This window comes from Poecilia reticulata, linkage group LG9, assembly GCF_000633615.1.
Source record: "Poecilia reticulata strain Guanapo linkage group LG9, Guppy_female_1.0+MT, whole genome shotgun sequence".
Lineage (NCBI taxonomy): Eukaryota > Metazoa > Chordata > Actinopteri > Cyprinodontiformes > Poeciliidae > Poecilia > Poecilia reticulata.
The window spans coordinates 4,693,833-4,707,497 of NC_024339.1; the positions used below are offsets into that span (position 1 = coordinate 4,693,833).

The window sequence follows — 13,665 nt, forward strand, 5'->3', positions numbered from 1 at the left end:
TTCTCCATCTCTGTATAAAACCCCCATCACACACTGATCACTGGACGTGACGAACATTTTTCATTTTTCAGGGCTGTGAATATTTCTGCTTACAGTCCTATTCTAAGCCACCATCTTTTTTTTCCGAGTAGCTTCGTCATGTACTGATGTCTTAAACCATTTCTTCAGTTTAGTTTTAAATCCAGATGCCTTCATGTTCTCTTTAAGATGACTGGACTCTCCGGGCTGTTGGCCAGACAGTCGTTTATTCTTCTTCTTTTTTTTTTCTTTTCTTCAGCTGCTCTGGAGGCGCCTTGGAGGATGTTTGTAGGTGGCGAGGCTGCAGTCCCCGGCGTGGTGGGGGTCGTCTCCTCTCCAAAACAGGGGCGTGGTTCTGCTCCCGCCTGCCTGCTGCCTGGATCAGAACCAAGGCCAGCGCAGCACCAAAACTCCCAGGAGTCCGGGCGGGACTCAGGACCTCACATTTCCTCCCAGAGCTAATAAATCTGGTGATGGATATGTGTGACCTCCTGGTCGGTGCTCCGAAATATATAAATCATCATCACCAAAACACACACACATAAACAAACAGTGATCCTAGTTTTTCAAAATTCTACTCTTTTCAGCAAAAAAAAACGCATGTTCTTCTTTAGTCTAATTGTTTAGCTCATGACTCAGAGCAGCATAATGCGGACCGGAGGCGCTGAAGGCGACCGGGTTCAGACTGCCTCACCGCCACACGCTCTGGCTGCGCACATCGATCCCATTTAGCATTCTGCAGGGCCAGCAGGGAAAACTGCAGCGGCAGTGGACAGCGTAGATCATAAGGCGACATGAAAAGGTCAAAAAAATAAATTAAAAAAAACATATCTGCTATTTGACTTCTAGATCGTCACAATGAGTACCCCACTAGTAATATGAAAAGTTTGGCGCAAAAAAAATAAATGGAGAAAACATCCCGAATGCAGTGTGTGTGTGTGTGTGTGTGTGTGTGTGTGTGTGTGTGTGTGTGTGTGTGTTCAGGAACTGCAGTGTAAGATGGGATGAGCTGCATGAGTGACTCGGAGTCTCCCAGGAGGGTGGAGGCTTTCTGCAAAAGCCCGCAGGTTTCCCCCCCCCACCCGTCTTCCGCTGCTGCTGCGTCAAATGATGCGCCGCAGCGCCCCGACTATAAAAGCACCTGTCCGGGCCAGACATCACTCGCATCTCACTTTCTGTCCTTCCCGCGCACTCTCCATCACACACTCCTGAGCTCCACACACATACACACACATACACAAACACACAAGCACACACAGTTGCGCTTTCTCTCTCTCTTCTCTCTCTTTTCTCTTCCCCTGAAGTAAAGGAAACATGAGTTACTCCAGCGACATTTACAGCAGCAGCTCCTATCGCAGGATCTTCGGAGAGGCGCCCCGGTCAGGTCGCGTGGCTCTGGCCAGCGGCGGCAGCCCGTCCCGCCTGCACTCCGCGGGATACCGCAGCAGCCACCGCGCTTATGGCTCCCCGTCCGCGGTCTCCTCCGCCGCCTACCGCAGGACGGCGGCTCCCGGCCGCGTCTTCTCCTCCATCCCGGACTCCGCCATGGACCTGACCCAGTCCACCGCCGTCACCAACGAGCTCAAGATCATCCGCACCAACGAGAAGGAGCAGCTGCAGGGCCTCAACGACCGCTTCGTGTCCTTCATCGAGAAGGTGCACAACCTGGAGCAGCACAACAAAGTCCTGGAGGCCGAGGTGACGCTGCTGCGCCAGCGCCACAACGAGCCGTCGCGCCTGCACGAGCTCTACGAGCAGGAGATCCGCGAGTTGCGGGCGCGCGTGGAGGAGCTGACGCACGAGAAGAGCCAGATGCACCTGGACTGCGTCCAGATGAACGAGACGCTGGAGTGCGTGCGGGAGAAGCTGGATGAGGAGAGCAGGCTGCGCGAGGAGGCGGAGAGCGCCCTGAAGGGCTACCGGAAGGACGTGGACGACGCCACCTTGGCCCGCCTGGAGCTGGAGAAGAAAGTGGAGTCTCTGCTGGACGAGATCGCCTTCCTCAGGAAAGTTCATGAAGAGGAGCTGCAGGAGCTGCAGGCGTCCCTGCAGGCAACGCAGGTACACAAGAAAAGTTGCTCAAAAGAAAAAAGAAGAACGTGCAAAGAAAATGTCTACAGCGATAAAAGGTTTTAAATGCGGATGAAAGGAGATCCGGGTTAATCTAATGGGCTAAATTAACTCTCTGGGTTCCGTTTCCCACACATCGTTCTGGTTTAAATCAAAACGATCATTCGCCAAAACAGTGTTAAGGTCCCATCACCGCCCAGTCTTAGAATATATCCGCGTTGTGACGCACTTTTTAATATTCCCGACCGCGCTGCGAGTTTACATCACATTTAGAATATTTTACACGGTCTTTACAATGACTTTAGCTTAGCTAGCCACCAAAATCATGTGTTGTTATCCTGCTCGAGCGACCAGGGAGAAGGCGACCAGGGGAGGTGTAACTTGTAGGAGTTTTGAACACATTTTCCTTTCCTGAGTCCTAAGCACTGCTGCACTGGGAAATTGATGACTCTGCAGTTCCGTTTCAGCACCACGCGCTGTCCTGCCCTCCTCCGAGCTAGCGACCTGCGCTGCAGCAGCCGCGCGCGCCGCGTCACGCGGCTCCTTAAATCAAAAATCGTTAATTTGACACAATCGATTTTACAATTTACATTAATTTTAAGACCTTCATATCCTGCTACATCGCATGTAACGTTCTATATAATGAGACAAATAGCTTTAAAAGTTGTTAAATCGGTAAAGTAACCATGAGCGAGATTTAATAAGTGGTCGTACTCGTTGATTAATGTCAGAGGGTGAAAAGCGCGGATACAATCCGGAATAATAACTCGTAAATCCAGGGGTGTGGTCGTCCTCTGGGACGGCGGGGCGCAGACTGTGTGAAGGATGCCGCTCCATTTCAAGCGACAGCAGCACAGCTCAGAAATTTACAGATGAAAAAAAAAAATTACAAGTTAATTCTAGCTCACCATATGTGTAAAAAAAAAAAGCATTTAAGATAGGCAAAATAGTCTAGTTTTGTCACAGGTAGAATGTGACAAAAAAGTGACAACATGCACTACAGTTAGCTAAATTAGTCAGTGATTAAGCAGTAATGGATGCTGGGTAGATTAGTCCAGTTTTTACATTGCCCTGCAGGGAAGGGATGATAGCCATGCAAGATGTCGACTGCAGTTTTCTGCAGCAGAGGGAGTCTGAGTCAGCAGCCCATCCATCTGTCCTGCATCAGCTCAGTGGATCAGTACCCAGCTCACCTCATGCATCCTTAAACACAGTCACCTGGGATGCCTCCACACGGCTAAAATGGTGGAACTTAAAATGTATGTCTTAATCCTGAGGTTTGATGTAACAGTCTCTAAATGTATATTTCCAAGTGAAACAAAAATGGTTAATATGATTTTTTTTTTTTTTTTTTAGAAAAAGGCATAGGCAAAGTTATGGATTTAGTATCAGTGACTTTGAAACACTTTACTTTCTTAAATGTTTGAACCTGAAATCATAGCTGAAATAACAGCTATGAAGCAGTCTGGTGATTCTGGGGTTCAATGAGTTCATGCTGCAGCCGGGACTTCTTTTTCTTATTATTCTCTTTCCTTCTTCAAGGTGTCAGTGGAAATGGACATGAGTAAACCGGACCTGGCTGCAGCCCTGAAGGACATCCGGGCTCAGTACGAGAACCTGTCGGCCCGGAACCAGGTCCAGGCTGAGGAGTGGTACCGCTCCAAGTTTGCCACTGTGACAGAGGCCGCAGCGCGCAACCAGGATGCCATCAAGCACTCCAAGGAGGAGCTGAGCGAGTACCGCAGGCAGGTTCAAGCCCGCACCCTGGAGATCGAGGCCCTCCGGGGCCACAATGAAGCCCTGGAGAGGCAGATTGGCGAGATGGAAGACCGTCACAACAATGAAATTGGAGAGATGCAAGTAAGTGAATTATTTATCGCTTATCGAATGAGGTGAGTTCGTAAAGAGGCAATCGCTTAGCAACATAGATTAAGAAACGTTTTATTAATGATCATTTGACAGCTTAAGTTTATTGTCAGGGCCGGATGTAAGAGGATATGGGCCCCTGGGATGGAGGCAGTTTTGGTGCCCTATCCACTTCAGAAAAACATTTTGTATCAATGCAAATTACAATCCATTAACACACAGTCTTACATATCAGCAGGTATTAATTAATGCATGAAAGATATAACATGTCCCCCTGCCAATAACTCCATGTTGTTTCCAAAGAAATCGACCATAATTTCATCATTTTGAAATTCTTGAATATAGTTTGTATTCATAAAAATACCCAAAAATGAATACAACTCACCTGATATCTGCTTGTCAGTTTTACATAAAGTACAATGTTTGCAAAACACACCTTCATAATAATTAAAAAACATAGAAAGAAAAGAAAAGCCTTTGGGACCACACAAAACATGAAGCCCTGGGCTCCCGCCCTTATAAGCCCTTTCTAAATTGTGACCCAGATCTCATTCTGTAACTGTGGTTGTGTGCAGGACACTGTCCAGCAGCTGGAAGCTGCCCTGAGGAGCACCAAGGGAGAGATGTCTCGTCACCTGCGTGAATACCAGGACCTGCTGAATGTCAAGATGGCCCTGGACATCGAGATCGCTGCTTACAGGTCAGATTAGTGAACCGATCTATAACCCTTACAAAGCATTAATAAACCATGTAAAGTCATTAACAGCCCCTTTACATGGTTCATTGTTTAGATAAGAACATAAAACAGCAGGAAATAATGGTTGCAGGTTAGTATTGTATTTGTGAGGATGGATTATTCTACAACAATACATTTTTTTAAGGTTCCTACCAATTAAGTTGAGTATGTAAGCCAAGTAGAACTGATTTCAATTGTTTGTACTTGTGAATTATGTGATCCTCCCATTTTTAGTTTTTATGTGATGTTTTTTTATTATTTGAGGTGGTGCATGGTCCGGTTTAGTTCAGTTTTGTCATTGTTCTCAACTGAAACAAGTAGTGGCCTGTAAAGAAAAGCCCTGAGAGGCAGTGTGGGAAAAAATCACTTGGGCTTTCTGCTTCCATCCTTACCTATAATCTTTAATGGTTAAAGTATTATTTAATGATTGTGATGGAAATCTATCTTTCCAAATAAAAACAATTAGAAGAGAAAAAGTGACCCAAGAACATAGCTTTGTGGAACCCCACATATGATTCACATTTAGATCTTTATTCATGTCCCAATGGGCAATTTATTTTACAAGCAAGTCACAATAAAAAAACAAACAAAAACAACAACAGTTCATCAATAAATAATATTTTGCTAGATGCTGTGGAATATTTTTGGGACACTTGTTCTTTTATTATTTATGATGTGGTTTGTTTATAAGCTGCCTATCAGTTGTATTTTCCAAGCTTACAAAGTTAGATATGAATTTGCAATTAATTACAAATTCTGGTTATGGACAAAATTTTACTTATACCTTTGCTGCTACATTTTTAGAGGGTCAGTATTATTGACTTTTTTTTTAGCTTTACACCATGTTATAATGCCATTGCCTCATCAAAAACATACCTGGAGTGTTGCTTTGATTCTTTCATGAATGTTTAGGAAGCCCTTTAATCTCTCATGATAACCATTCAGCTGTGCAAAACACTTGGGTGGACCTAGCTCCGCCTTCAAGGCACAGCTCCTCCTCAGAACTGCAGTTTCCAAGTTTCTGCCTCACAGAGCAACCCTCCCCCATGACTCTCCCACTCAGCTCCATCTGCTGAGCTCATTATAGGAGCAAATTCTCAGTACAATGCTGGTAAAAACGTTTAAGAATTTATAGAGGAGCCATGTTGTGACGGCCTCCTGAAGGTGGAGTTTCAGAAAGATGGGGAATTTCTTAAAGAGACAGAGGCCCAATTTCCAGGCGTTCGATTACGAAGTGAAATTTCTTTTAAGTCATGTAGAATTTTTATAACAACTGAAGGTAACATAGTTACCTACAAAATGATTCGATGTGGCTAGAAAACACATAAGTGAAACTTTAAATGAAACAAGAGGTATTTAGTCAACCTTTCTGATGGTAAAGCTTTCAATCATCCTTCATGTCACATGACAGTTGTATTCTTCTTTTGAAACATACTGAGATGAGAAACACTCCAAATCCAGGCTGCAAGGAGACGTCGTCCTCCCCCTCCTCACCCGTTTGCCTCTCTGTCTGTACAGGAAGCTTCTGGAAGGCGAGGAGTGCCGCCTCAGCTCGGTGGGCAGTGCCATGGTCCAGTCTGGCTATCCCGGTCTGTCCTACACATCGGCCCGCGCCTACGCCCTCGGAGCTTACAGGAAGCCCAAGCAGGAAGAGGAGGAAGAGGAGGCAGGAGAAGACGAGGAGAAGGAGGAAGAAGAGGAAGAGGGAGAGGAGGAGGGCGAGGAGGGAGACGAGGCAGAGGAGCAGGAGGAAGGTGAGGGAGAAGTAGAGGAAGAGGAGGAGGAAGAAGGAGAAGGAGAAGAAGAAGAGGAGGAGGAAGAGGAAAAGCCAAAGGAAAAGGAGGAGAAGGGAAAGGAGAAAGAGAAGGAGAAGGAGAGATCCACCGGGAAGAGCAGCAAGAGCTAAACAGCTTGTGTCGTCATCAGTATCAATAACTCATCTCTCATCCCACCGATCACCTCTGGGTCTGCTTCCTGCTCACGTCACCCTCCGAGTTTCCCCCACCCATTCACACACATCCACCCGCTCCAGATGCCTGCCACCTCCACACCGGGTCAGACGGGATCACTTTAGATGGAGAAGTATAGCATTAGCGAGCTGTGAAACGGCAACAAGTATTTATTCAGTCCACTGTCCACCGTTACAATGTCTCTGACGTACAGAGGGCTACTAGCATGTTTACCACAAAAAGGTAAAAGATGAGAAGCAGGTGTGAATGTTTCCTCCTGCGTTATGTGCCACAGATGATCCATATTCACATTAGCAAACAGCGAGCCCGAATCAGAGGTAACACCGCAGTCAGCACACAGACTTTGAAAGACAAACGCACAGATCCTGGAGCATGTGAAGCAGCCAGTCCAACTATTATGGTGCTATTTGATTTTTACATATACAAGTTGGGGAAGGATTTTATCATAGATCACCCGCCCCCCCACCAGCTTGGTTCTGAATGTGAATGTCAGCTTTAAGACAGAAATACTAGCAGAAAAACAAAGAATGCTTCCATGTGGGTTAGGATTTAGTTTTTTCCCCCCCAAACCCACATTTCAAGCGCTCTGACTCATTTCAGTCCACTCAGTTCTGCTTTCGTCCCGCTTTTATTTGTTGCAGCCTGAGCCTGGAGAAAGATGTGTGTGTGTCTGCGTGCGTGCGTGCATGTGTGTGAGGCTGTGCAGTGTGTAAGAGAGAAGGAGTGCTGCCACTGTGTGCATGTGGATGAAAATGTGAAGCTTTAACTGCTGCTATGTGTATTTCTTTTGGGAGGCGGGGGATTATAACCGATCCCTACCTTTGATTGATTCATTTGTCAAGAAGAATCTGCTACATATCACTGAAAAAGAAAAGCATTTTCTTTTTAATCTCACGTTAACACAGTAGCCCCTTTGTTTAGTTAAGCTGGATATATAAAGAGTGGGTTAGATGATGGGTTTTGAGGTGTAGAGTCATAAATAAGGGCTATATTCACCATAACTTTCTCTCACGTTGCCCTGAAACTTTTTCATCGCTGCTGTTCTTCATTTGTCCTCTCAGGTTTTATTTTGGCAAATGAATCAAGCAACTGGTTTGAATGCATGGCCTGATACCAGGAGCTTAAATATTAGCTGGATGAGAAAGACTTTTTGCTTGTGTGTTCAATTAAAGAAATAAAATTAAATTTAAAAGAAAGAAGACGAAAAACAACCTTGCCTTAACCATAAAAGAAAGTAAAATAAAACTCGTTTCCACCTGAACCTCACGTGTTCCCGGTACGACAGAGGAGTTGCTGACACTTTCCAGATTCTGCTTAACAACTGTGATTGTACATGCTGCTGTTTCCTTTCAAAGCCAAATAAAGACATTTAATAAACAAGATTTTTCTCCACTCTCTTTGTGTTTATAGTTGAATAAAAGCAATCAAAAATGTTAAACAGTAAAAAAAAAAAAAAAGCTGTATACATCTATTTTATTTAAACGCCATGTAGTGATATGACTGATCTTCTAGTTTAGTTTGAAAGAAGGTGGCAAGTAGTGACTAAACACTACTAGCTAAAGAAACAAGAATAACTATACAGTTGCTATTGCACGATTGTTGCTAAATATACATAATATTACCTGGAAATTTTGATTCAAAAAAGGACGGCTGCTCTGGTCAGCGCACAAAGAATTACAATTTTTGGTTGGGCAGAAATATAGCATGATATTTTATTAATGAGACTGACTGCATTTTTGTTGTACACATAATTAAGAAGCTTAACAACCACAACATTTAACTATCCACCATTTGTGAAGCCGTTCCTCACACCAGATCAGCCTGTAGTTATGAAGGCTTTCTTTACAGCCGTCCACTGATGGCTGACAAGAACTTTCAGAAATTCACAGGATGATAAAAAATTTTGCTTTTTTGTTTGTTTGTTTCGTTCACTGAAAGATGTGAGCAAGAAAAAAAGAAGGTAAATTTTACATAACACTGTCGCTTTTCAGGATCTAAATGATCCAAACCAACCTGCAGTTGTGTGAACATATTATCTCTCTTGTTGATACAGAATTTCACTGTGATGAACCACATTATTTGGACAGCTGAGGTCATTTTCAGTCCACACACACTGACAACATATCATACAACTAGTAGGACTAAGTGGGGTGTGGAAAGGTAATTCTGGATAAATCAATAAGGGAACAGCTACTTTTTACATTTAGGAACATTTTAATCAATTAACACAGACTGAGCTGTGTTACTGTTTGAAACCTGTTCTGTTTATTTTCTTAGCGGCACGTCTTTCTAACACAAACTCCTAACCAACTTTTTAAACTCATTTTACCCACTGCACATGGCAGAGTAAGAAAAAGGCAGGAAATCGTTGAGAAATAATTTTTCCAGTCTAGCTCCTTCCGCTGCCTGCATCATTACCTCGCAGGCTGCAGTCGATAGCTCCTGAGCCAGCTGGATAAAGTCTTCAGGCTGTTCCTGCTGCCTCATCCCTGCTCCTGTCTGCCGGTGCCCACGCCGCGTGGAGCAAGATGGATGGCAGGTTCCAGCACCAGCATCGCTGTCAATAGCAACAACTTAATCACAACCTGATTTTTTTTTTCTTTGTGACTATGCTACTTTTTGTGTTCTTAGTTTTCTTTGGTACAGTGGAGAGTGTTTGTTTTTGACAATAAACAGGTCTAAGTACATTTTCATTAAGTGCAGGTAGGAATGAGTTTGTAGGCAACAGCTTTCAGATCTCGATTATCACACCTGCACTGCAAAAACACAAACTCTTGGGTGCTGTGGTGGCACAGGGGCATAGCACAAACCCACGTATTGAGGCCTTAGTCCTCGTGGCGGTGGTCACAGGTTCGATTCCCGGCCTGGTGAAATTTGCCGCATTTCTTCCCCCTCTCTCATTACCCTCTTTCCTGTTGAACTACTTTCAAATAAAGGCCACTAGAGCCAACAAACCCTAAAAAACCCCACAAAATCTTACAGTGTTTTTGTTCCACTTTCTAGTTGTAAATATCTTAGTACACTTAAACTGAGGCTAACTCAACTTTTCAGCCAGATGCAGGAGTTTGTTTTCTGTAAGTAACTCCTAAGTTTCTGTAAGTAACTCCTAAGTAACTCCTATGAAATAAGTGCTATTTCCACTGACACATTATTTCACTTGCAACAAGTTCTTATAAGTGAAATAATCTGACAGTGGAAGTGATATATTTTTATTGGTATTAAGGAATTATTGACTATCAAATGATTCCAGTCAAAGTGGGAGTGAACCTGAAACTCCTTTTTATCACTGAAGGAAGTAAACTTTGCTGCAATAAGCCGAAGTTTTATGCAAACACGGAAATACTTTGCGACGACGTATTTTGTGTCTTCGGAAAATGGCGAAACTCAACGTAGACAGAACTCTGATGTGTATTATCTTATAAATTTTATCTCGGATCTATGTTGACTTTTACTTTCATTTGCTTGTCAGGAAATCTTGGTGTAAGAGATAAAAACTGCCTTATCAGAAATCAATCAATCAATCAAATTTTATTTGTATAGCACATTTCAGCAGCAAAGCATTTCAAAGTGCTTTACATAATTAAAATAAAAACAGAATAAACAGTGAGAAAGAGATTTTAAAAAAAGATAAAAACATTAAAACCTGCGCCTCTTTTAGGACTTCAGTTAAACGTCATTTAACTGGGACTCTAACCCTCTGGGACTTTAGTCAGAAACGCCATTTGACAAGGTCTCCAACCTCTAGGACTTCAGTTAAATGCAATTTAACTGGGACTCTAACCCTCTGGGACTTTCGTCAAAAACACTGTTTGACAAGGACTCCAACCTCTAGGTTTAGTTGAACTGCGTCAACTGGGACTCTAAACCCCGTAGAACTTAAACGTTGTTTAACTGGGACGTTTTCCGGGGGGCTTTACATCATTAAAACGGAAACAGTGAGAAAGAGAAATAAAAAGAAATTAAAAAGTAAAGATAAAAACATTAAAGAGATTTTTAAAAAGAAAAAAAAGATTAAAAAGGTAAAAACATAAAAACATCAAAGACATCAAAACCTGCACTCTAACCCTAGTTTAGCCATAAGCAACTCTAAACAGGTGGGTTTTAAGTTGAGATTTAAAGGCACCCAGTGTTTCAGCTGTTTTACAGTTTTCTGGAAGTTTGTTCCAAATTTGTGGTGCATAGAAGCTGAATGCTGCTTCTCCTCGTTTGGTTCTGGGGATGCAGAGCAGAACCAGAAGATCTGAGGGGTCTAGACGGTTGGTACAGCAATAACAGATCTTTAAGGTATTGTGGTGCTAAGAAACTGTGAATGTCTGAATTTGTGACCTTTACGACTCACACTTTGAAAACAAGCTAATTCTACTTCATCTGTCAGTATCTGCATCTCCATTGCCAATGTGCACAAAACAACTTTGTCAATATTATGCAACTATCGAAAAAACAGAGCTTTGCAATTGCCATGTTTCCATTAAATCACGCATGAATAAAGTAGTACACATGATAAGTCGTTTATAAAAACATACCCGCATCATCATCCTCCTACCACTTCCTGTCGTCTTCTTCGTGGTTTTCGCCAGTAGTAACATCCGGTTCTTGATTATGTGAAGCTGTTAGTCTTGTAGTTGATGGGAACAGTTTGCAATTGTAAATAATTTGAATTGTGTGCTTTTTGCCTCTTATTGAGGGATTTCAGATTAAGTATTGTATTAATTGGTTTATTTATTGTTCACCGTTTTAGTCACACCGGCACTCTTATGTTTTTGATCGACAAGTTTTCGAGTTTTTAACCTCCAGCGGTTGAAGCAGGGGAATTTAGTGCCAAGTCTTGAATAGGCAAATATTAACTGTTGTTGTTTCTTTTGTTTTCACTGTGACTTAACTGCTGTAAAATTAATTTCCCACCGGGACATGGATGAAGATCTGGACCTGAATCTGCAGGACGTCGGGATGAAACCAACAGAAAGCCTCGGACCACACCCTGGATCTCTTAAGGAGGACGGGAAGCGATGCTTCTGTCAGCAGTCTGCTCTGCTGTCTGAGTCCACATTTATTGACAGTCGCCTCCCTGCAGGGACACAGAAAGTCCCGACTCAGCACGGACCGGTTCAGAGAGCATGTTTACTAAAAATTAGAGTCCGATCAGCTCCGCGGGGGGCCGGTGGTCCCGGCTGGACCTTCCGTGGGCTCCTCCTTCATCTGCTCTGCATCCTCAGCTGCAGTTGTCAGCAGATTTTGTTGTTATGCAGGTGCATATAATGGAGCCTCTCCCTCCGCTCTGTTCTCCGGGGACAATTTGAGATGAAGCCATAAACACCGCAGCGCAGCGCAGCGCAGCGTTCCTGCTGCAGTCTGGAGATGTTGAGTTACTCCTTTTGTGGAGACTAAAACACCTGCACTAGTTGCGTTTCCATTACAAATCTTTGTCTATATTCTGCTAATGTAAAAAAAAAAAAAAACATAAAAAAACACAATTACACAGTTGCAGTGTTGCCATTAAATAAGAAATAAAATTAGAACTTCATGTGAATAAGCTTGTTCGCAGGATAAGTAATTAAAAATCATGGCAGCGACAGATGTAAACAGCTACATGGGATGTATACTCATAATTCTCATGGTGCTAGCGCTTAGCATCAATCAGCCTGCAGAGGAAACGTCGGCCTCTGATTCAGGGGTTGGAGAAACAAGCCCCTTATTACTTGGGAGTGGCTACGGATATGGCATTTTGGGGAAACTAGTCAGTGATTTTACAGAAAAGTTATGGATTCAACACGTTGGAATGGCACAAAACTTTTTATTAACTGTGTGATGCTGTGAAAGCTCTGAGAGCCAGCTACAATTGGGGGGGAGGACGGGGATGCACAAACAAACCGTCATCCTCTTCCTTCCGGTTGTCCTTTTCGCCGTTTTCGCCAGTAGTAACATCCGGCTGTTGATAACGTGACTCGTGTGAGTAAAAAAAGGTTTCCATGCGGCCGAAGAAAACACCTCATCCTAGCTCAGAAACTTATTTTTTTTTTAGAAACTTTTTAAAATTATTTTTTAGAAATTTTCTGTTTCTTTAAGCCAATTTGTTTTTTTCGTAATTTCAATTTGCGCCATTTTACGTTAATGGAAACCTGGTTAATGCTCTTCATGTCTAACTTTCTGTGTGATTTCTACTGTTTTTCTTCGTACCAGGAAGATTTCAGCTGTCGTTTGTGTTTTTTCTTTTTTAATTCACAGCTGACACAAACAGGACTGGCGGTTTTCAGTAATTAAAAGTTGGCGCAGTGAAACAAGTGGACCTCTGTTAAAGAACACCGGCGCCGTCGTCGTTTCCCGTCCTGTCGTCTTTCTTCTGTCTCCGTGTCTGTCTCTCCTCCTCCTCTCCCCGAACCTCCGATGCTAAATTTAGACTCCTGCATTGCAGATGTCCCAGAGCCCCGCAGTTCTTCTTGAGGAGCCCCGGCCCAAAAACATGTTGGCGTGTCTGTGACTCAGAGCCCCGGGAAGCAAGAAACAGCGAAGCGGCCGTCCAACGCAGGACTGGGACGGTCACGCCACGACGGCTGCGTGGTGGAGCGAAGGGGTTTTGCACTGCAGCAAAGCACGAGACCGTTTTAACCCAAAAGCACTGCAGTCCTGATCTGTGGGGTGGGTACGGGTATGAGAGCTGAGATATTATTGCACAGTTTTCTCTGTGGTATCTCGTTGTCATCCGATGAAGCTGCTCGTTTTGTTTACGAATCTACTGGTGGATAAGCAAAGAAAGACCAGAAAACAACAACTAAACAGAACATGTTTATCTTGCTAGCCTGTCTCTCACTATAAAATCGAACACAAGCGATTTTATGGTGAGATCGATAGGATTTGCAGAAATACGATTAATTACGCATCTGAACATGGAATATTTGTTCTTTAATGAAATTCACAATCCACATAAAAAAAATCCCATAAATTAAATGAAAAACAACAACAAAAAACAATTTATATTATGCATCTTGTCTCACTATTTTGAAGCACTAC

General features: G+C 43.3%; 1 protein-coding gene across 1 annotated transcript; it reads left to right on the plus strand.

The window, feature by feature from the left end:
- The first annotated feature begins 993 nt into the window (after positions 1-993).
- On the plus strand, positions 994-8,042 carry LOC103469765 (low molecular weight neuronal intermediate filament-like). Its single transcript, XM_008417681.2, has 4 exons — positions 994-2,079; positions 3,631-3,948; positions 4,530-4,654; positions 6,209-8,042. The coding sequence occupies exons 1-4, from the start codon at positions 1,333-1,335 to the stop codon at positions 6,594-6,596; spliced, it is 1,578 nt and encodes a 525-aa protein (XP_008415903.1). The 5' UTR covers positions 994-1,332; the 3' UTR covers positions 6,597-8,042.
- The last annotated feature ends 5,623 nt before the right edge of the window (positions 8,043-13,665 follow it).

Coding starts and splice junctions, on each gene's coding strand:
- LOC103469765 (XM_008417681.2), top strand. CDS start 1,333: ATGAGTTACTCCAGCGACATTTACAGCAGCAGCTCCTATCGCAGGATC. Junction 3,949..4,529: donor ATGAAATTGGAGAGATGCAA/GTAAGTGAATTA, acceptor GGTTGTGTGCAG/GACACTGTCCAGCAGCTGGA. Junction 4,655..6,208: donor ATCGAGATCGCTGCTTACAG/GTCAGATTAGTG, acceptor CTGTCTGTACAG/GAAGCTTCTGGAAGGCGAGG.